The sequence below is a fragment of the Gymnoscopelus microlampas genome (genome assembly GCF_963454915.1).
Source record: "Gymnoscopelus microlampas genome assembly, chromosome: 17".
Lineage (NCBI taxonomy): Eukaryota > Metazoa > Chordata > Actinopteri > Myctophiformes > Myctophidae > Gymnoscopelus > Gymnoscopelus microlampas.
The window spans coordinates 12,686,556-12,709,342 of NC_139954.1; the positions used below are offsets into that span (position 1 = coordinate 12,686,556).

General features: G+C 40.9%; 1 protein-coding gene across 1 annotated transcript in view; it reads right to left on the minus strand.

Annotated features, from left to right (window-relative positions):
- Positions 1–403: 403 nt before the first annotated feature.
- The window catches only part of LOC311064295 (polycystin-1-like protein 2), a gene marked incomplete at its 5' end in the record, with an annotated part of 53,852 nt that continues 31,468 nt past the window's right edge, over positions 404–22,787 (minus strand). Inside the window, 15 exons of the mRNA XM_084084129.1 lie at positions 404–2,607; positions 2,888–4,037; positions 4,457–4,588; positions 5,793–5,894; positions 6,746–6,956; positions 7,198–7,358; positions 8,250–8,377; positions 8,657–8,790; positions 8,986–9,313; positions 15,168–15,353; positions 16,035–16,160; positions 19,164–19,257; positions 19,678–19,912; positions 20,746–20,974; positions 22,331–22,547. Of these exons, the coding sequence (XP_083940255.1) occupies positions 3,864–4,037; positions 4,457–4,588; positions 5,793–5,894; positions 6,746–6,956; positions 7,198–7,358; positions 8,250–8,377; positions 8,657–8,790; positions 8,986–9,313; positions 15,168–15,353; positions 16,035–16,160; positions 19,164–19,257; positions 19,678–19,912; positions 20,746–20,974; positions 22,331–22,547 (2,457 nt within the window). The 3' untranslated portion in view covers positions 404–2,607; positions 2,888–3,863. The remainder of the gene's footprint in view (positions 2,608–2,887; positions 4,038–4,456; positions 4,589–5,792; positions 5,895–6,745; positions 6,957–7,197; positions 7,359–8,249; positions 8,378–8,656; positions 8,791–8,985; positions 9,314–15,167; positions 15,354–16,034; positions 16,161–19,163; positions 19,258–19,677; positions 19,913–20,745; positions 20,975–22,330; positions 22,548–22,787) is intronic.

Here is a 22,787-nt window from a genome sequence, read left to right on the forward strand (position 1 = left end):
ATGACCGTAATGAATGAACTTCAACATGGTGTTAGCACTTTCTCCATTTTTGACCCGTTCATTCATCTACATAGACGTTCGGATTTCAAATATAAAGTTTTTGATCCTGGCCGAAGGTGGCAGTTGAAAGTGTGACTTCTGCTTAATGTGCGGCTGCTCTATTCATAGCGCAGTCGGAAGAGCTCTTGACTTCAGACCACAAGATCATGGGATCAAATCCCAGCACAGGAACCTTGGCATCTGAGCAATCTGGCTCCCACGGGTCTACTATCTTTTTTCGCCTTTATCATAAAGGTTGCTGGACAATACATAGAGGATGAAATGCATAATTTATTAAATAATATAAAGGTAATATCAAATACATTGTAAAAAATGAGACATGACGCTTTATTAGCAAGACCGTCTTTTATTATATTATTCCTCATTTTGCTGGTTTCACCTGAAACCCCTTTACTGTTACAGAGTAGAACAGCCTTAGAATCTCTGCTGATGATGTGGCCATAGCTGAATGTTTAGAGAGCCTGCCTGGCAAGCCATAAATCCCAGGTTCGATCCCAGGCCTCAGCAATGTGTCAAAGTGTCCCTGAACAAGACACTTAAAAGAATAGTTCACCCAAAAAATCAATTACACACTCCATGAAGCCTTGAATTCATGGAGATTTTTTTGTTTTTGACACATTCCTGAGCACAGACTCAGACATATTGGTTGGATGCATGCATGGCGCATATAATAGGCTATCGCATTGTAGATTATTCCAATATTCACTATACACTCCTCATGTTTAAGCCTAACTGAATTATACATTTATGGACTTGAATATAAATTGTATGTTTTTTTACGACTTGTGCATTTAATTTGTCGGCAATACTTTGCCACGCTTTCTCCCTGGATCCATTTATTGCGGCCGTGTTAGCTTTCTTGCTTATTATACATTTTACTTCCTCGTATGATTCCGGGGAGAGATCAAATTTCTCTTTTGGGTCTTAGAAATTTGATGTCTCCCTGGGAGCCAGGGTCTTGACTCAAGACTCTTTTGGGTCTTGAGTCTTGGGACTCAAGACCCAAAAGAGAAATTTGATGTCTCCCCGGGAGCCGGGACCCAAGCCTCAAGACTCTTGAGCTAAAAAGTTTGTGAACCACTGCCATTTAGAACAGTGGTTTTCAACCTTTTTCATGCCAAGGACCCCTAAATTGATATATATTTGGCCGCGGACCCCCATCTGAAAATGTTCTCGCCTGCCCTGAATGTAATTCCTGGGAACGCCACTGTTCCTTGAGGTGCTGCTGTTCAGCCACAGAGAAGAACGGCGCTCTGGTTTTGGGCTCCATGATTGGTCAAGTTCAAGGATTCTGCTATCGACTTTCATGGTCTTTTATAGGAATACGTGAAGCCTGGCTTTACCATCCTGGCTCGACACAGCCTGGCTTGACACGGTCTAGCCCGACAAAGCCGCTCCTTTTCAGCCTGGCTTGGCGTTCATGGAACGGAATAAACCAGGCTGTAAGGACCAGACTTTGTCAAACCTGGATTTGACTTGAATCCAGGCTTATTTAATTCTCCTTTCGTGTAATAGACCCCCGATATCTGACGTGACTCAATGTGTTCACCTTTTAGAGCAGTGGTTCCCAAACATTTTAGCTCAAGGCCCAAAAGAGAAATTAGATGTTTGCCTGGGACCCAAACTAGTGAAAATAGCAGATCTACGAGCTAACGACACGTTGGGAGCTTGTGGATCTGCTATTTTCACTACTTCTTACACAGTTTTCATTTATGTATAGATTTTATTTTTTTTGTTGCATTTATGAAATACTTTTGAAATATGTTGGAATTCATTTAACTGATTCATTTAACTATAGAAAGAATGTGAGCAGAACTCATTCAAGTACTGTATAGTCTAATTACCACGGGATGATCAGTATAAAGCTGACTGTGCCTGTCTGAATAAAAAGTATCTGAAGTACAGTTCCATGAGTGCTGGCATTCTTCTATTTTTGATTAGGTTAATTAACACCATGGTGGATGGGTTTCACATTGTGATTTAAGTTAAAGGAAATGATTATTAATATGGCAGTAATTTCACATGTGTGACCTCATGAATGTAATTACAACATTGTGCGTAATTGCAGGCGCATCTCTGCCTCTATTCAACTATGAAACATGAGATCACTTTATTCATCATTGGTCTAAGCAGCTTGAAACACAGGGTCAAAACTGGCAAGATAAAAGTAGAGAATTTCCTGGAAGATTAAAATACATAAAACGTAATGTACAGTACCAGTAACCTCAAAGACACAGCGGTAATTACAATTACGGTATGTGGTGAAGGAGCTACACCTCTGTAGACCTCCAGGGGTCCTTGAGAGTGTTCCAGGGGGTCCCCAGCTAGGTGATTGATAGTGAGGAACAAACTGGTCTGTAACTCTTAAGAGTGAGTGTACAGACCAGACCAGTGAGTGTAAAAAATATTTGAAAACCACAAAAAGGGTATTTATTAAATATAGTATAAAATATAATTAAATATTCAAATATGTTTTCACACGGAATCAAATGTTTTATGGTCATGATTCACCAGGAGCCTGGATGGCTTGTTTCCTTCTGTGTCACTCTTTGATTTGAGCTAAAACGTATAACTACGAGCTTGTAGATCTGCTATTTTTGAAAAATCGTGAAAATGAGTGCAACATTTTTAACTCAAATCTTTGCTTCTGGGGGTCCCTGGAACAATTTTTTTTAGATGTGGGTCGGCGGCCAAATACATATCATTTTGGGGGTAAGTTCGAGCATATGTTTCTGATATAGAAACATATGTTTTTTTCAGAATACTGCTGGGATTTTGAAGACATTTGTAGAATCGGCTTCAGGTCTTTGGTTAAAATAATTTATACAAATATTTTCGGAAATCTCTATGGGGGAAATGAATGGGGCTTCTATCTGTGGCACCACAAAATGGCCACCACTGCTATGCCCTATAGCGCCTTCATCCCAGGTGCTTTACAATGTGCATATACATTCACCCATTCACACACGACGGCGGAGGAAACCCTGCAAGGCACCAACCTGCTCAACGGGAGCAATTAGGGGTTCAGTGTCTTGCTCAAGGACACTTCAACACTTACTCTGGGGATCGAACTGGGAACCTTCAGGTTCCCAAGCGGCCGATCTACCTCCTGAGCCACAGGCAAATATTTGGCTAAATAGCAGCTCTAAATAGTAGAGAAGGTATCATGCACCCCCCGGAATTAACATAGCTCATCATTTTGTACACAGCATGGTTGGAATGGATTCAGAACCCCCACAAACCCCTAATTAAAAATCCCACAAGCTCATCTTGGTCATAATTGTTTTTTCACACCAGGCCTTCAAAACTTTGATTGGCTGCCACAACGTTTCCCAGAGGAATTGGATTGGAACTCTAACTGGTGTTAGTAAACAGTAGACACCTTTTATGAAGAAAGTTTTTGGTGAAAGCAATTATTTTGCAGATGGCTTAAAAAGTTGGCATAATAATAATTGGTACAATTTAGATTATATTGTAATGGCAGCACTTATTTGCAACCAGCACGCAAGTACAGATCACTTTAAGAATAGTTTCATTTTGATCCTCAGAACATAGGTCTAGACACCTTATTTGTTCACTTAATTGCAATACTGGCTGAGATATAGAGAAAAAGGATTTTTCGATAATGGCGGCACTAATTTGCATAAAACTGTTACATGGGACATTTTGACAACTTTTTAACATAGCTCATCATTTTGTACATATTTCATATTTCTGGGGGGGTGCAGGATAACCCTTTCTTCCCACTGGACTAAAAAGCTCGAGCTTGTAGAGCTCATATTTTCAGCCAAAACGTATAGAGTTTAAATGGTTACGTCAATAGAATTGTTGAGAATCTTTTTGTCATTATTAAATGCTGAGTCGGAGCCGCCACTCCCCTCAGGGCTGGTGTTGTGACTTAGATCTTTACATCTGATCCCAAAGAGACCGCAAATCTTCATCAACATCAGGTCGACAAGCTCCTCCTCCTCTGAGGGCTGGGGAACAGGGGAAAGACAGAGTCAACAGATTCAAGAGGTGTTTGTGGAGTAGTAGAGTAGTACAATGAAGTACATCTATCTGCTAAAAGCCAAATATCCCTTAATACATTATAATTGCCCTCTATAACTAAAATACAAAAAAACCACACATGGACAAATGACATCATCAATTTGTGACGAGCATTGCCCCTCTTGAGTAAAAGATTAACTGTTTCTAAAATAAATAAAATATTTATGGTGTTTTATATTTTATATTTTTTGTTATAGAGCGCAATTATAATGTATTAAGGGATATTTGGCTTATTGGCATGGATCCATTTAAACTCAGTTCAGAACTCTCAATTACATAAAATAAATATATCATCAAAATAGTACTGGTACACTAAATACAAAAAATAGCATTACAATAAAACTACCTTGTGATGCAGCTGCTCCTCGCTAAATGCTACAAGGATGACGGAGATGAGGAGGTTGAGTACCACAAAGGTCATGAACACGATACATGATCCAATGAGCAACGACCCGAGCACTGGACTGTTGTTAAGAACCTGTTAAGGAAGCATCAGCATCAATTCATCTGAGCTGATACCGACTACCTTGGTCCAATGAACATCCACTCATGTACTGTACACACACTAAAACTTAAAACACTGATAGCAAGTTCTTCAAAGAATAACATGGAAAAACCTCCACCTCACTCCAGAACTACATGGACGTCAATATGAGCTGAGCCTGAGCCCATTGGGAGATGTAAACATAGAGCCGACCAATGCCAGATTTTTGGGTCCGATTACTGATTTTGTCAAAAAGTGCAACATTTCCTATGAATTTGTAAAACTTGATTTGATTCAATTTATATTTGAGAAAATGTACCTTATACACAAACAAATAAATATAAACACAAATAGGCCTACATTGTTATTTAACCACTTAAGCCCTATTATTATTATCATTCGTTTTTTCAAATAGCTAAACTACAGACTCACGAGTCACAACGTGCAACTTCTGCAAACTAAAATCTGTGAAAGCTTTGAAATTTTCTCCTGTATTGACATACCCAAAATAGGGAGAAAGCGCTTAAAGATCTGGACCAAGGGGCAAGGCTTGGATATTTACGATGAGGCCAACACGGAAGCTTATGAATGGCCAGAGTGAGGCACTGTTTTACCCTGCGCCGACCTGCAGTGTCAGAAAGAATTTATTTTAACGCAAGTGAATGGGTTTTTGACAAACTTTAGACTAGATTTTCTTACCGTAATAAAAATTGTCATAAATTCTATATGCTTCCAGTCGCTAGTTTAAAGTCTCCTTTCAATCATCATGATATGCGTTTTGCTAAATTATGGTCCCATTTATTCTAAAATTGACGATAAAGTAGGCTATGCTCCAGGAGGGGCGGGATGATTTGATTGACAACCTACACAACCAATAGCATTCATTCCCCGCCCTACTCTTGATTGACAAGCTACCCAACCAATAGCATTTTTGGGGGTTGTTTTCCGGTTCGCTGGTCACGTGTCTGGTCTCAACCAATAGCGTTTGAGTTCCGGCGTGGCCAACTGTATATATTAACGATGGAGGAATGCATGTTCCTGAACTATCGGCTTCATTTTCGTTCTGTAGAAAGCAGGGGAGTGGCTTTGTCCATTCTTTTTTACAGTCTATGATCTGGACACATCGGCTGCATAATTGCAGATACCAATGTCGTTAAAAAAAAAGAATGACCAATGCCCGTAATAAAATCTCACTGACCTCCTCATAATTGAAGATGCCCAACTGCAAACTGATCACGGTCAGTACAGCATCCTTGAGAGTCCTGTATGAAGCCAACTTCCATCCATACAGCAAATTGCACTAGAAAAATACAGCAAAATGTTACAAAAAGAAAAAAAACTTTAAAAAAAACTTTCACAAACAGTGTGGATTCTTTTTTTTTAATGTCACTTTAAAGTTATACAGGACTGGGAGCTGAGAGTTGTTGCATATTAAATCAAGAATATAGTCAAGACAGGTTCGCTCAAAATATAAAATTGCCATTAGGGGAAAACCGACAATGGGTTTATATTGAATGCATAATAATGGTACGGTATAGTACAGTGTGTGCTAGTGCTACCGCGATAGAAGTGGTGGTACAGTACCACCACGTCTATCACAGGTGCACACATGAGATAAGTGAAACCATGAAACAAATTGGCACAGAGCAGGTAATTCTCTGAGGCATGCAGAAACATCAAATAAGATCAAAAGCTAGCATATACAGTAGCTGGACCATGTATGAAATTCTGAAGAGCTTTCAATTGAAATGACGCATACAGGGAGCAGTAAAAGTACAACCTTAGCTATCACATACTTTAATTCCATAACTTTATCAGTTACTAATGGTCAGGTTTTCGTGTTAGGCAATCCCACAGAGGTTTAGTCATGCCGGTTTAAAAGATCATCCAGGCTGACTGACTGAAACCAAGCATCATCATTTACTCTAAAATGGTTGCGCAAGTAACAGCCCCGGCGCCTCGATAGACTACAGTATATCCCATAGCCTTGAGGGACGATTGCACTTTTGCGCGATTGGCTGTGAAACTTCAGTACTCAGACACTCAGTGGCTAACCCTGCTGTTGTTGAGCCAAAAAGAAGAAGACAGAAGAAGAACCATGAAGGCAGAATGAGAACAACTGTTTTTGGGGAAAAAAAATCCCAAACTCACGGCAACAGAGTAGGCAACACACATGATGGCCATGACCAGCAGAAAGCCTGAGATGTCGGTCCAGGCGCGCTGCAGCGTGGCCGTGATCAAGTTCAACTTGGGGTTCAGTCGAAGCAGGTGCCATAGTTTGATGGTGGCGAAGAGAACCACGACGGCGATCACATGCCCCAGCACCAAGTCAGCCATGGCTGTGTCATGGAAGTTGGCAAATCTATATGCAGTAAAAAAAAATAAAAAATGAAATAAAAGAGAATGTTTCACATGAACCCTAGAATCCCTATTCTGGGGTGAGCATTCTGCAAAAATAGCAGATCTTCAAGCTCTCTTGAGTAGCTAATACATTCCTTTTTTACGGCGTGACTCTGAAAGAGGCTAGCCGTCTATAAAAGGGTCTGTCTATGTGCGTGTGTGCAGGTAACATTCACCAAAGCAAAACGCTAAATGATTCTTACTGGTCTTTGTGGTTTCGGTAGTAGGTTAATTCCCGGTTTCCCAGCAGAGTCCTTTTGATTAAGAGAGACAGGACACTCCAGCTGAGGGCAATGATAGCCAACTCGAGCAAGTTCCACTTGCTCTTGAAGTAAGTCCATCTCTGCTGCTTCATCAACTTGCCCTGTCAGGAGATAAATGAAGCCTGGAATGGAATATAGCTTGTGCAAAATGATCCAATTTTGTGTAATGTGTACAATAGGCCTACTGTTGCTGTCGGGCAGAAACCTTGTGTCTGTGCATATTCCATCTTTTTAAATTATTCATAAATGATTGCCCTATTTTATACTTTGTCAAGACATTGTTGCGCAAAATAGCTGTCATAGATTTGTGATGTGGCTTGTAGATTCAAAATGTTTGAAAGATTTTGAAAATGTTTTACATTTTACGCCTGTAATGACATGCCCAAAACTGGACTCCAAGTTGAAAAGCGGTTAAGTCTGTCTGTGAGTATTATAGATATTTGAAGCAAACTTGAAAAAAATATTTTCATGAACAAAAAATCCTGCACACTGCTCTTGCTCAGCAGCCTCTTTTATTAAAACTGACAGACGTTTCGGTCCCACTGGACCTTCATCAAGCGTGTAAGACACTCTTGATCACGCATTGGGTGTGGACACTCTTCCAACTCTTCAAAGAGGTTCACAGATGGTTTAAATTCAAGTACAGCACAAGTCTGAAGATCAGAGGCATCCTTCAGATTAATCACTGTTTTTCTCCTGGAATTATTGCATCAAGGCTCTGAGAGAATCACATGCTGGCACTGCATGACGAGACTGTACTTTGAGCTTTATTATAAACAGCATTGTATGTTATATCTCTTCTTCCTTTATAAATCCCATCGCTTGATCGATTTATTTTGCCAGTGTTGTACAGTATTTTAAACAGCCTTAACTGTATCTGAATTAATTAAAGAATTGGAAATAGAATTGTTGATTTTTCAAATGGATCGATTGTATGTGCTCTTCTGTTGTATGTACGCATATACTAGGCCTTTCAAGTGGTTCATGCTTACCTGAAGAAACATGTAGTATAGGATGAACAGGAAGTAAATGACCTCAGCGGCCAAGACAAAAATGTGGAGGCCACCAGGGGAATGGTAGAGACTGACATTTTGCAGCTCGCTGCGGAACTGGAATGCTCCTAATCCAGAAGTAGAGATAGCATTTGAAAGTTATCACATGTAGGTTCATTTAGTATATGTTCTGAGAACATAATATGAGAATGTCACCGTCAACACAATGGCTTCCATTTATACCAAAACATTTAAGTGTGTTTAAGCGTGTTTCTGGCAAATAATAAATCATTAAACCCATGCAGCTCACATGTAAAATTTCACTATAGGACATTTACTGAGTAAGTAGCATTATTGTTGACAAAGTTGTACACAAACTGCAGATGTTGCAAAGTGCTCAGTTGTACCGATGGCTGTGGTCTCCAGCATGAGTGTGACGATGCAAAATAGGTTGACGTTGGCATTGTACACTGTAAACTGAACAAAGATTGCCCTCGTATACCTATCCAGCCAGGTGTTTTTGAATAGATACTGCAGGTTGCTGTAGACACATGGACACAATCAATGGCAAATGATACTTTTCATAGCTCAAAACCTTATACTGTATATCGACAGTCATGATTTTTTTAGGGAAAACAAATCATATTTCTATAGAAACATGGTCTAAACTTTGTATCACTAATAATAACATGTTCAGCACTTTTAATGAACTACCTACTGTACAAGCATACAGTACCTGCTGGCATTTTGTAAGTCAGGGCCAAGATCTGCTACAAAACCACCTCCTCTGTATAGAGCGTATCCCCAGATAGGGTAGGCTCTGATTTCAGACTGCGTCTGGTACTTCCAGGGAGTGGGACGGCTCTGTGAGGCGTTATCCTTCATAGAGTGGTTCCAGCCTAAGCCGTAGGAGCCCATGTCCTCTACTTCCCATGAATATTGAGCATTACAATCATGCACACGCTGTTTCATGACGTTGGCAATACGGCAAGAGTTCTTCTGCACCCTCACTTGACGAAGACGTGCACTGCCCACCAGCTTGGAGTTCCCATCTGTGATGAATCCTACGATAAACCATATCAATGCTTCTCTGAAGACATTCTTTTAGCATTATATCATAAAATTATAAAAAGAATTCCAGCATCAGAATCAGAATATATATTAGTATGTGAGTTTTATTTTCAAATGTTTTACACCCATAGAGAAACAAGAAAGAATGACATAGATGTCATGATGGACAGCGCAGGACCCCCCCCCCCAAAAAAAAAGAAAATAGTTTTGGGGGTACAAAAGCATGGGATGAAAAAAAAAAAAAAAAAAAAAAAAGGAGGTCCGCGGTCGTCCCCCCCCCTTAGGGGTCCCTGGAGACCCTTGGGGGTCCCTGGGGGTGACCTACAGACACGGCGAAGGAAAACTGTAAAGCCACAGCCATGCGATGTTGCACATGAACTCTGCAGCCGCACTGAGCAGAGATGCTCATAGGCCTGCGTCCTGCGTCGCTGACGCACAATATTGTGAAAGGACGCATTCATGACACCGTCGTGCCGTCGTGGCGTCGCACTAGAGTTGTCACCAACAACAGAGAAAAATATAAAAAACAGAAAAAGTGCTCCTCGGAGCACAGGTCTCCGCCAGGTCAGGTAGGTTATTGTGGGCCAGCAATTTTCGGAATTCGCCAATCAGGATGGAATATAAAAAATTTGACAGATCCATCTTGATCACTTGACTATAGAGATCATGTGTACTGATTTGCATGTTTGGACAAAATTAAAAGTAATATAAAAAAGAAACATCTGCCTCCTGGTGGCGCTATAATAGGGCAATGTTAAAAGGGTGGCGTTTGTTCTTCAACGTAGTGCAAATGTGCGTGCAAAGTTCCACCACAATTGGACGCTGTGTTCATGATTTGCGGCATTTTGTTCAAAGCGGGCCACTCCTGCAAACTTTAGATGTCAATGTTAGCCAATCACGATGGAATATGAAATATCAAACAGATGCATCTTGATCACATGACTATAGAGATCATGTGTACCGATTTGCGTTAAATTTGGAAAAAATGTGAAGGCTTAATCTAAAAAAAAAAAAGTTTTACATAAGTCGGCCTCCTGGTGGCGCTATAAAAGGCTAATGTGAAAAATGCAGGGCAGATATTTTTCCTTGGCCTCTAGGGAGTATGTGTGCAAAGTTTCACGCAGATCGGTGCAGATAGTTAAAAACACAAATCTGCCTTTTATAGTGCCACCATGAGGCTGATTTGAACATTTTCAAATGGCATTTCTTCCTCGGCCTAGTGGGAACATGCGTGTTAAATTTCACATAAATCACAAGCTGCGTTCATGATTTGAGGCATTTAGTTCAAAATGGACCAATCCTGCAAACTTTGGAAGCCAACCTTAGCCAATCAGGATGGAATATGGAAAATCAGGCAGATCTGTGTTGATCACATGACTATAGAGATACTGTGCACCGATTTGCGTGATGTTTGGATAAAATCTGTAGGAGTACTGTCCAAAAATGTCTTTTGCACAAATCAGCCTCCTGGTGGCGCTATAAAAGGCCCATGTGAAAAATTTGGGGCAGAGGTTCTGCTCTGGCATCCAGGGAGTGTGTGTGCACAGTTTCACTGCGATCAAGCCAACGGTGCCAGAGATTAGCTGTTCACAGACACACGGACACACACACACACAGACACACGGACGGACAGGGGGTAAAACATACTCTCTCGCCATGCCTTCGGCCTGGCGGAGACAATAATTTGCGATAAAATTATTAGTGCACGATAAGTATCGGCCCGATAATTATCGGTTCGATATCAGGAATTATGACGTCATCACGATAAAACCGATAACATTAATAATAGCTCCGATAATATATAATATTTGTCAACTGTGATCTGCATGGACTCTCAGTTAGACACCGTTGTACTGGAGAAGTATAACTCTCGGTTAGACACCGTTGTACTGGAGAAGTATAACTCTCGGTTAGACACCGTTGTACTGGAGAAGTATAACTCTCGGTTAGACACCGTTGTACTGGAGAAGTATAACTCTCGGTTAGACACCGTTGTAGTGTTGTGCTAGTGGTGTGCTAGTTACTGAAAACCAGTGACTAGTTACCATTACTAGTTACTTGTCATGTAAAAGTAACTCAGTTACTTTACTAGTTACTTACACCAAAAAGTAATGCGTTACTGTGAAAAGTAACTTTGAAGTTACTTTAAAAAAGAAAGGGCTCCCATTATTGCCCTTATAGCCTTCATTTCAGTACTGTTATTGCATTGGAGAATAATACAATCTGTTGATCAACTTGACATGCATTTGCATCACTGAACTCTGCTAAGCAATGTGGTCAATACCAGGGGTTACGATATAGGATTGTAACCTGCTGGTCCCAATGTCCGGAATGAATCTCTCTCTCTCTCTCTCTCTCTCTCTCTCTCTCTCTCTCTCTCTCTCTCTCTCTCTCTCTCTCTCTCTCTCTCTCTCTCTCTCTCTGGACCTCACTGTCCATGAAAAGAATGTCGGGGACTCGGGGCTCCCGAAAATTATCTCGCAGAATCGCTGCTGCGCTGAAAATAGCAGATCTACAAGCTCACAACGCGTAGTGATGGGACCTGTTGTGAGCTTGTAGATCTGCTATTTTCAAATAGCCAACGCAGCCATGCAGATCTGCAAGCCTAACCGAATGACTGTTAAAGCAGTTTGTTTAAATTACTTTATAAAATGTTATATTTTCACAGGGATTATTTATTAGTGTAGATATACATTTTGGAGTGGATATATGTGTCCAGATGCCTGTCAGACCGTCTGCTCCGCAGGTCTAGAATGGAATAAACGGGCGCAGCCAACGTCAACAATTGGTCTCGACCAGACGTGAGATCTCAGCGTAAAGTAGGATGAAGCCCACGTCAGGATATATTGATAAATGCCGAAAGGTGCGGTGATATCGCCGTACGTTCATTATTCGGGCTACACCGCGTTGATAAATGAGGGCCACTGTGCCTTAACTCCGCCAGACAGCTTTTTGTGTATTTACTATGAATATCGCCCCTATACTTAAGGCTGACAAATAACGTAATACACATCCATTCTCTCTCTACGTCCTGCGTGTCTGGAGGATGTTGGGTCTTTTGAGCAATTGAGCCAATGTGTATTCTCAGAATCCCATTTCACACTCGAGTGTGAAATGTGTCTGTCTGTGTCCCTCATTCACAGAACCGGTTTATTGACATAAGCGCACAATATAAACACCACACACATGTCCTGGCCTGAGTGGCCTCGTTCTCTTCATGTTTGATTCTTGAGACAGCAGAGAGGCAGCAATGGCACCAGCGTAAAAAAAAAAGTTTGTCCAGAGCAAACTCAGCGACGCGAGGACGCCTAAACGAACGGTCGCCTAAACCACTTTCAGGGCAAGCTGCTTCAGGCTGCAGCATCAGTCCTGCTTGGTAAAATAAAGGCTGAACTCAGTGGACATTGGACAATATTTTGCAATAGGCCTACTCGCGTATAAAGATTTCCCGCTTTCCAAACGGGAACTAGTTGCAGTTTGTATTCGATTCATGGAGGATGGAGGACTCATCAAAGAGCGGGCAGTGGAATTTATTGACACCGCGGATTTGACTGCACGGTGCATCACAAAGCGCTCCTAAAATAAACCTTTCCGAGCGCACTTTATGTACACTGCAATTCTCACTGGCTAAATGTAGTGCTTTGCACTCTGTAGCCTAACAAAGCATCCCTGGATATTAGCAATACATTGCCAGCTTTGTTTTTGTGTATCAAGTGGTCCCCCCCCCCTTTTTCTCTCTCATGTAGCCTACTGGTGCAGCGATATGCTTGTGGTTCAAGAAAGTACAAAATAAAAGTCTTTGAGTCGTTGTCATGGTTAATAATTTACCAATCATCTACTATTGTAGGCTACCCGTGTCTAAGCTAAAACATAAACATGTAGGTCGCCTACATAGGCTACTTTGGTAAATAAATCTGGTTATTTGAAGAGGAGGTTATTCAACTCTCCAGCTGTCTATCTGCGACTCTCTCCCCCCCGCCGCCCCTTGCGCTTCAACTACATGCAAAAAGGCCGTTCGCAGCTCGCGATGCTTAAATGAAGAAATGTGCACAGAAAATCATCTAAAACTATGCTAAATAAACCCCAAATAAAAATCAAAAATAAAAGCGGGGCTTTATTGTGGCTTAAATAGATTCAAGTCAACACTTATTAATGTTTTGGTGCATTCTATAATTTAATACAAAATTCTGATGCCTCCATAGTCTATAGTCTACATGTCTACTCAGTGGTGGAAAGTAACTAAGTACATTTACTAAAGTACTGTACTTGAGTACAGTTTTGAGGTATTTGTACTTTACTTGAGTATTTCCAATTTACAATACTTTTACTTCTACTCCACTACATCTCAGAGGCAAATATTGCACTTTTACTCTACATTTAGTTGAAAACTTTAGTTACTAGTTACTTTTCAGATATAAACTATGATATAATGAAATATACATTAACCACTTTAGCCCTATTTCATACCTATAGGCTATTTGAAAATAGCAGATCTACAAGCTCACAACGCGTCGCATCGCGACGCCTTGTGAGCTTGTAGATCGGCTATTTTCAAATATTTGTAGATCGGCTATTTTCAAATATTTAGTACTTTTACTTTTGGTACTTTAAGTACATTTTGATGCTAATACTTTTGTACTTTTACTCAAGTACATTTTTAATTCTGGACTTTTACTTGTAACGGAGTATTTTTATATTGCAGTATTGGTACTTTTACTTAAGTAAAGAATTTGAGTACTTTTTCCACCACTGTGTCTACTTCTCTGCAGTGCCTGAGTGCCTGTGACAACAGGCAGCCGTTCCAATTTTTTCGGAGCAAAGAGGGGGCGTCTCCCTGCATGAATCCAAGTTGCAGCAACCAATCGGTGTTTGGAGCAAAGAGGGGGCGTCTCCCTGCATGAATCCAAGTTGCAGCAACCAATCGGTGGCAACCAGACCCTTTTTTAGCAAGCCGGCCCACTTTTTCCCACAAACAGAGAGTCCCTGACCAAATCACGCCCCGTTACGCCCCTTTTTCGCCTAAGCCACCTCCTCTCTTTATAAGCCTGCAGAGGTTACATCCCACATACCTCAGATGCCTTTCATCTCTCTCCATAGAGGACAGCTCGCTTCGCTTGAGCTGTCCTAAAAACTATGAGTGTAAACACTGCCATTTAACATGTCCAATAAATACCTTTGACAGACATGCTACATTTTATACTGTCCTACAAAGGCAAAGTGCAGATAGTACACAAAGAATCAAAATGATAAAAAAGGCATTCAACTGTTTCAACTGGCCGTTGCAAAATTTGGTCAACTGTTTTCCCCCCTCAATTTGTGCTTTTGAATATCATTTCTCTCTTCCGTGCAGAATGCAAGTGGCAGCAGATCTATCTGGCATTGTACTACATTTCTGAAAATGACTAATTCCTGAGACATTTGTGTTAGTGAAGTTATCCCTAAACCTAGCTCTAATATAAATAAGTATATGAAAATATTGCTATAGCCTCGCAATGGTTTTTAAAAAAAAAGATTTTTGGTTTATTGAAAGCATGACTGTGTTAAGATAATTTTTATTGTGTTCTGGCTTTTAACATTTGTTTTAGTATATTTTGCACTAGTTGTACTGTAGGCTATATCTGTTCATGAGGTAATTGTTTATCCCCCAATATCATGAAGGCTGATTTGATCTTATACCAAATTGACCAAATAAATACGGTATATTGTGTTAGTGCACTTTCGCTTTGAAGGACAGTATAGCACACGCCGATTATCTTTCATTGCCAATGCTCTTCATATTTTGGTCTCATTATGGTGACATGCAGCGGGTATGTGGTCACTTTTCTGAATAGGCCTATGATGTTTTACCTGGATATGGGCCAAAAAGATTCTTCAGCAGAGAAGTGTTAGCCCAGATGAAAACGTCTTGGAGAGTCATGCTGTCTGAGATGCCTTTACTGAAGCTCTGCCGAACGTGCCTGGTCAGGAGGAAAGCGTTGGGGTCTCTCTGGCCGTACGCCACCAGCAGCAACATCCACATGAAGCCCACGTAGGCTGCGACACAACCATACACATCTCTTTAGGGCAGGGGTCTTCAACAGGGGGCCCGGGACCCCTAGGGGGTCCTCAGAGTTACTACAGGGGGTCCGCCAAATCTTTGTGTGATATGATTTTTCTTTTTAACCTTAACTGCTTGAACCCTAGTATCCCTTTTCTGAGGAGAACTACAAGCTTACGACGCCTCGCAGGGCGAGGCGTTGTGAGCTTGTAGATGAGCTTGTAGATCTGCAGAGGTTTGGTGTAGAGGGATAAAAGAGCAGACCAAGTAAACAAAAAAATATATAATCTGAAACACAATTGTATACAATATAGAGGGGGTCCCTGCTTCATCTCTCTCTCAGCTAGGGGGTCCTTGGCCTGAAAACGTTGAAGACCTGCTTTAGGGGTTAATCCAACAGTTCGATTTAATAATAATAATAATGATGAGGATAATGATAATAATAAACACACCCTTCAACAGGAATTGTAGCTCAAAGAACATTAACAACTTTTACCTTCTTCTCTTTTATTCTTTATAAGTAATCAATAGAATAATCCCTGAGAATATAATCGATAGTTGCAGCCCTATTTATCAGTATGTTCAGCTATAATAGAGTCATTTTTAAGTACTACAACCCCACTTACTACAACAAAACTCAGCCTTGGAACAAACCACAAAGTTCATACTGTACTTACTGAGAATCTCCTTGATGAGAGCAAAAGCTTTCTGTTCCTTTATCATGTTCATTCTCATCTTTTCAATGTCCACCGGAGGGGGTGGCTTGTAGAATCTGCTATCCCTGCTGACCATCTTACAATCGCCTGTGTGTCAAGAGCATCATAATCAAGTGTGTTATAAGGAAAATCATTTCTAACTGGAAGAAGTGCTCCTCGGAGCACAGGTCTCCGCCAGGTCAGGTAGGTTATTGTGGCCTCCTGGTGGTGCTATAATAGGCCAATGTGAAAAGGGTGCCATTTGTTCTTAGGCCTTGCACGGCAATCGGACACTGACTGCATTCATGATTTGAGGCATTTTGTTAAAAACATTTGTTTTGCTAAATTAGAACTGCTGGTGGTGCTATAAAATGCCAATGTTAAAAGGGTGGCATTTGTTCCTCAACATAGTGTGAATGTGCATGGACAGTTTGACCGCAATCGGACGGTGGGTTCATGATTTGCGGAATTTTGTTCAAAACAAGCCACTAATGCAAACTTTAGATGTCAATCTTAGCCAATCAAGATGGGATATGAAAAATCAAACACATCCGTCTTCATCACACTATAGAGATCATGTGTACCGATTTCCGTGAAATTTGGATAAAATGGGAAGGAGTAGTATAAAAAAAAATGTTTTACATAAGTCGGCCTCCTGGTGGCGCTATAAAAGGCAGATGTGAAAAATGCAGGGCAAAGGTTTTTCCTTGACCTCTAAGGAGTGCGCATACAAAGTTTTACACAGATCGATGCAGTTATAGGTAAAAACACAAATCGGCCTGTTATAGCACCACCATGAGGCTGATTTGAAAATGTTCAAATGGCATTTCTTCCTCGGCCTATTGGGAATGTGCGTGCTTAATTTCACGGAAATTACATGCTGTGTTCATGATTTGAGGCATTTTGTTCAAAACAGAGCACTCCTGCAAACTTTGGAAGACATTTTTAGCCAATCAAATGCCTTTCGGCCTGGCGGAGACAACTAGAACAAGTGCTCCTCGGGTCAGGTACTGTAGGTTATTGTGGCCTCCTGGTGGCGCTATAAGAGGCCAATAAAAAGGGTGGCATTTCTTCCTCGGCCTAGTGGGAATGTGCACGCAAAATTTCACGGGAATCGCACACTGCGTTCATGATTTGAGGCATTTTGTTCAAAACGGACCAATCTTGCAAACATTCGAAGCCAATGTTAGCCAATCAGGATGGAATATGAAAAATCACACAGATCCGTCTTGATCACATGACTATAGAGATACTGCATACCGATTTGCGTGTTTTTTTTGTGTCGGCCCGGCCCGGCGGAGACAAAAAGAGAATGTGCAAATTATTATATTGATGCAAGACATTTCGGTTCTAAACCAGAAACATAGCCACATGATGGGTATCCGCTGTCCGGGTGGTGCAGGGATAAAGTTCCTGCCCAGCACCAGTGGAGGTTTGATTCCTCTGCAGTGCCTCGGGCTTGGCCGGGTGCTCAAATGAACACAACAGGCTGTGTTTGCAAGTTGGAAGCCGGCATTAGAGGGTTGATCTCTGTCACTGCAATAGAGTCTCCTCCTACACTACAGGTTGGTCAGGGAGCCTGTTCAGCAGGGAGCGAAAATGGGGAGTATAGTGTGTTCCTCTGCACCCGTTACACCCACCCAGTGAAACTCATCACTGTCAGGTGAAAAGAAGCAGCTGGAGACGCCATGTATAGGAGGAAACATGTGGATCCCCCAAGGCCAACAGTAGGAGTTGGCAGTGAGGGGGGGGGGGGGGGGGGGCGTTCTAAGAGGCGAATGGTTATGGCACATACCACGCAGGCTCTAACAGTACGTTTTAACAGTGGGCTCGTCTCCGGACGATCGCCGGGCGACATCGTCCAAAAGATAAATAAAATCCATCTTTTCAGATCAACATCGTCCCCCCGCCCACTTCGCCTCATCGCCAGTAGTTGCCGACAATGCACTTCCGGAAAATACTATCCTGAATCACCCGCTGTTAAAACGCACCGTAACAGCGAGTTCCCGGTCGGCCGGACCAATTTGCTGCATGTCACCCTACCTCTCTCTCTATATTTGGCAGTGACTGACATGGGACTACACATTGGGGGAAATTGGCATAATGACTAAATTAGGGAGAAAATAATAAAAGAAAATAACCTCATGTCAAACTCTCTCTCCATATTTGGCATTTGCAGTGACATGGGGCATGGGACTACACATTGGGGGAAATTGGCATAATGACTGATGAATTGGGGAGAAAATGTTAAAAGAACACACACACACACACACACACACACACACACACACACACACACACACACACACACACACACACACACACACACACACACACACACACACACACACACACACACACACACACACACACACACACACACACACACACACACACACACACAAAACCTATCACCAATAAAAGAAAAGAAGAACCACGTGTCCTCCCCATCAGCCTCCCCCAACCCCCCCCCCCCCCCTACACACACACACACACACACACACACACACACACACACACACACACCCACTCCCCGTTAAGGGGTCAGTCACAAAAAGACCGGAAATTCAAGAATGTCCGTTGTCCTATGCGCTGTTTTCATAGAAATAATGTTTAGCCCTGTTATTTACAAAGTTAAATACACACAGCTGTTTTCCCCATTTCAATATAAAACCATTATAATGAGCTGTATAATGTGCTCTATTCAGAGCGTCGTTGTTACGCAACTCCCATATTCTCTAGTCTACTCCAATTAGGCTTTTCATAATAACTACTCAGCTCTAAATTATTTACAGCAGTCATGAGGCACAGCTATTTGCCAAACAATACAATTTCAGGTCGTGAAATGAAATAAATAATACCAATCAATCTCTCATATTTGCTACTTTCTCTAGTGCGTAAAACACAAACATCAACGTAAAAAGTCTACAGCCGCTGTGCGTAATTTGTGTAAAATGCACGCATGCGCGGGCACACACACACACACACACACACACACACACACACACACACACACACACACACACACACACACACACACACACACACACACAAAACACCACACTTACTACTTCCACTTATTCTTGTATATCATACAGTTAGTGTAAATACCTGGCTTTCTGTTATTTTCTATAACAAGTTCCTCTTCATCGTCCTCTTCCACTTTCTTGAGTACAAGAGCAACGAACACTGCCAGGCATAAAACCTGTAATGAGATGCACAAAGGGTACATGTTGTCTCTGTATTGAATTATGACAGATTTATAATATGTGAGCTTGTACTGTAGATATGCAGGTTGTGCAGCACAGGCGGCATGCAATATCAGGCAATACATAACAACGGGACAAAAGGAATGTTTTTTGCTGCAAATAATTGCTGCAAAAAATGTTGTCAATTTTACATGAAGACAAAAACAATTGATATTATGATATTATCATAGGTCGTTAATTAAATATTGTGCGGTGAGTCAGTTAATATTTCTTCCTATATTATTCATTATTATTATTAATATTTATTGTATATAAAGACTTTTATAGTCCTTTCAAATCCTTACATTGTAGTACACTAGCTTCATTTATAGTGTCTTCACCACAAGTAGACAAGGTGCATGAATTGTTCATCTCACCTTCAGTGGTTGAATCACAAGGAGACTCTGAAAAAAGGAGACCACCATGGAGATTAGCCAGCTTATAGAGCGGGTCTTCCCAAATTTCAACCCGTACAGCATCGTGAAGAATCCCGACACACAGCTGCTCGCGACCACCAGAAGCCAGCCGACAAACACAAACCACCAGGGTAGCCCTCCTTCACAGCATTTCCTCTTTTTACCTTTAGTGTTGGTGTTATCTTCAGGAGCGGAGCTGGGAGCACATTATCAATAATAAGAACATTAACTGTACAGTTAAGGCATTAAGCATTTTTTAGCAATTTTTTAGTGCTTCCATTTCACAGGACGTTTAGACTAATGGGCTAAACGTCCTGTGAAAGGTCCTTCAAAGGGACATACAATGTATACAGTATCTTCTATTTTGCACTGCAGTATACGTACTGTATATGATAATACTATATAAAGCAAGGGAACATACAGTACAGTAAGATACAATTAGGAAAGTTAAAAATGTACAGTATCAATCCCTCTGGGCAAATTATTCAACTTGTTAGAGGAACTTGGAATAAAACTTTTCCTTTTGGATGTTAAAGGAGACACACCATGAATTTCACTTTTTTTTTTTTTTTTGGTATTTTTTGGGCTCCCCAGTGTCTCTTGTACCCCAAAAAATATTTTTTTTTAACATTCAGTCATTCATTCTCATTTCAGAGATTTTCAGAATGGGCGTGTCTGAACAGGCCATCTCAGAATGGCAAGTTTGCTTACCTCACGAAACTTTCTGCCCATGTATTTTGACAGACAGAATTGCTCAGTACCGCAGTACAGCACCCCTCTGCCCAACAGGACGTTTTGGTATTGCAGCTGAAAGTGCTTTATAAGCCTGAGAGAATTGACTTGGGATGAGTATATCTGAGTGTTGATTTAGGCTCAAACCTTTTGAAAATGGTTTGAGGGACATACACCATATGATATTAAATATCAAATATTTGTTTTAAATTCATGGTGTGTCTCCTTTAAGGTAATTCATGAGCATTACGTTGTAGATTATTCTATTACTGTATAGATCTACTAGTATTTACGTACCGAGCGGGCTGGTCGAGGCCTGTGAGACTGGACGACTGGAGCTGATCCTGCAGAAGGCCCTTCATTCCTTGGACCTTCTCCACAGCCTCCGTGTAGCTGTCTGGTTCAGGAAACCCACGAGAACCCAGCACACTCAGCTCCTGGTCTATGTGACACAGCTGTCTGTACAGATACTGGATCTGGTTGCTTCTTTTCTGAACACCATCTACAATCTTCTCAGGGCTGGTGTCTGTAAACACATTTTTTAATTGACACTGACAACTACTCCTACTTCCAGATTATTATCTTGTGCACCAATAAATGACTGTAATGCTCATTTTAATCACACGTTGCACATTACTATTTTGTACCTACAGCATGTCTACATTATTTATGCATGTGCTGTACAGTATCCACAAGTTTCCTAGGGCGTTGTGGGCATCACTTCCTGTCGATTTGATCCCTGATACGTATATCAAATCGACAGGAAGTGATGCCCATAACGCCCTAGGAAACTTGTGGATATAAGTACTGTATCTATCTACAGTATATCTGTCTAGCCATAATAATATGTATATATATATACGTACTGGCCTCAGCATAGTTCTAAATTAATACGAATATAAAAAATGTTACTGTACAAACGGTTATTTAACCCAACATTATCTAAAAGCTATTCTTTAAAATCAACATATTTTGCTCCTTTCTGGGGGAACACAAAATGCATGTGCTAATGATATACGTTTGTGTATGTGTGTGTAAAAGACTATTGACGCTTGTCAGTTGACTGACATTTTCTAGGTTGTTCTCGAAGGCTGATGAAGATAATGCCAACGCAAAGTTTCTATTCAAGGAGCATTTTGCCTCAAATTATGCATAAATAATGTATTCATATATCTTAATTGTTGATAAGTGATCATCCTGGATATTAGCAGGATAATAAACTCAGAACCATGCAGTTAATTCTGGGGACGCAAACCCCCCTCTGGGAGTAATTAGTCGCATCATGCAATATTTTTCCAAATAAGTGAGCCAATTACTCTGAATGACAAATTCTAACAAACAATGCAAAGCTGTATCACTGCAGAAACTACATTAGCAAGTGCCAAATTGACATTTAACCCATTGAGGCCTGAGGTTTCCGATTCTACAAAATGTCTTCTAAATCCTGACAGTTTTCTGAAAAACGTATGTTTCTACATCAGTGGTTCTAAAACTTTTTCATGTCAAGGACCCCCAAAATTATATGTATTAGGCCGCCGACCCCCATCTCAAAATATTTTGTTCCAGGGACCCCCAGGAGCAAAGATTTGAGTTAAAATGTTTGCTTTAAAATAATATAAATATATTAATTTGCACACATTTTCTCATTTTTTCAAAAATAGCAGATCTACAAGCTCATAGCGCGGCACTCGGTGCCGTGCTATGAGTTTGTATATCTACTATCGTACTAAGCGTAAAATAATGCTTCTTAGCTAAAATCAAAAAATTACACAGATACGTTCCAGGTCTTAATGGTTTAAAAAAGAAATAAAGACAAAACTAGTAGAATGTGTAGGGCAGGCTATAATAAGTGCTTCTTTAGGATGCAGCTTGCCTGACGCACCTGGAGGCTGAGGCTCTAAAATTAGAGTGTGAGATCCCTGCGTCTTGGCCTCAGTGCTGGCAGTAGAATCATTACTTCTGTTATGCTGTTTGATGAAGTCTTCCACCACAGAGAGAACAGTATTGATGTCAATCTTCTGCCCGGGCCCAAACTCGGACTCTAGCGGGACGTTGCTTTTAACAGTCTTAGAGAGCGAGAGGGCAATTCTTGTGACATCCTGAGAAAACAGATTCCTAAATATCATCATACTGTGTATCATGGCCTATTTGCTGCATAGGAACCTAGTTCAGAAACTCTAGATATATAATATTGTTGTGATATGGAGTTTTATTTTGTTTTATTTACAACAATGATTATCTTTAGTGATTACGGTGTGTATATGCAAAATATGGAGATATTTACACAGGACCAGTCATGCAATCCACAAGAGCTCTCCCCAAAATACACCTGTTCACCA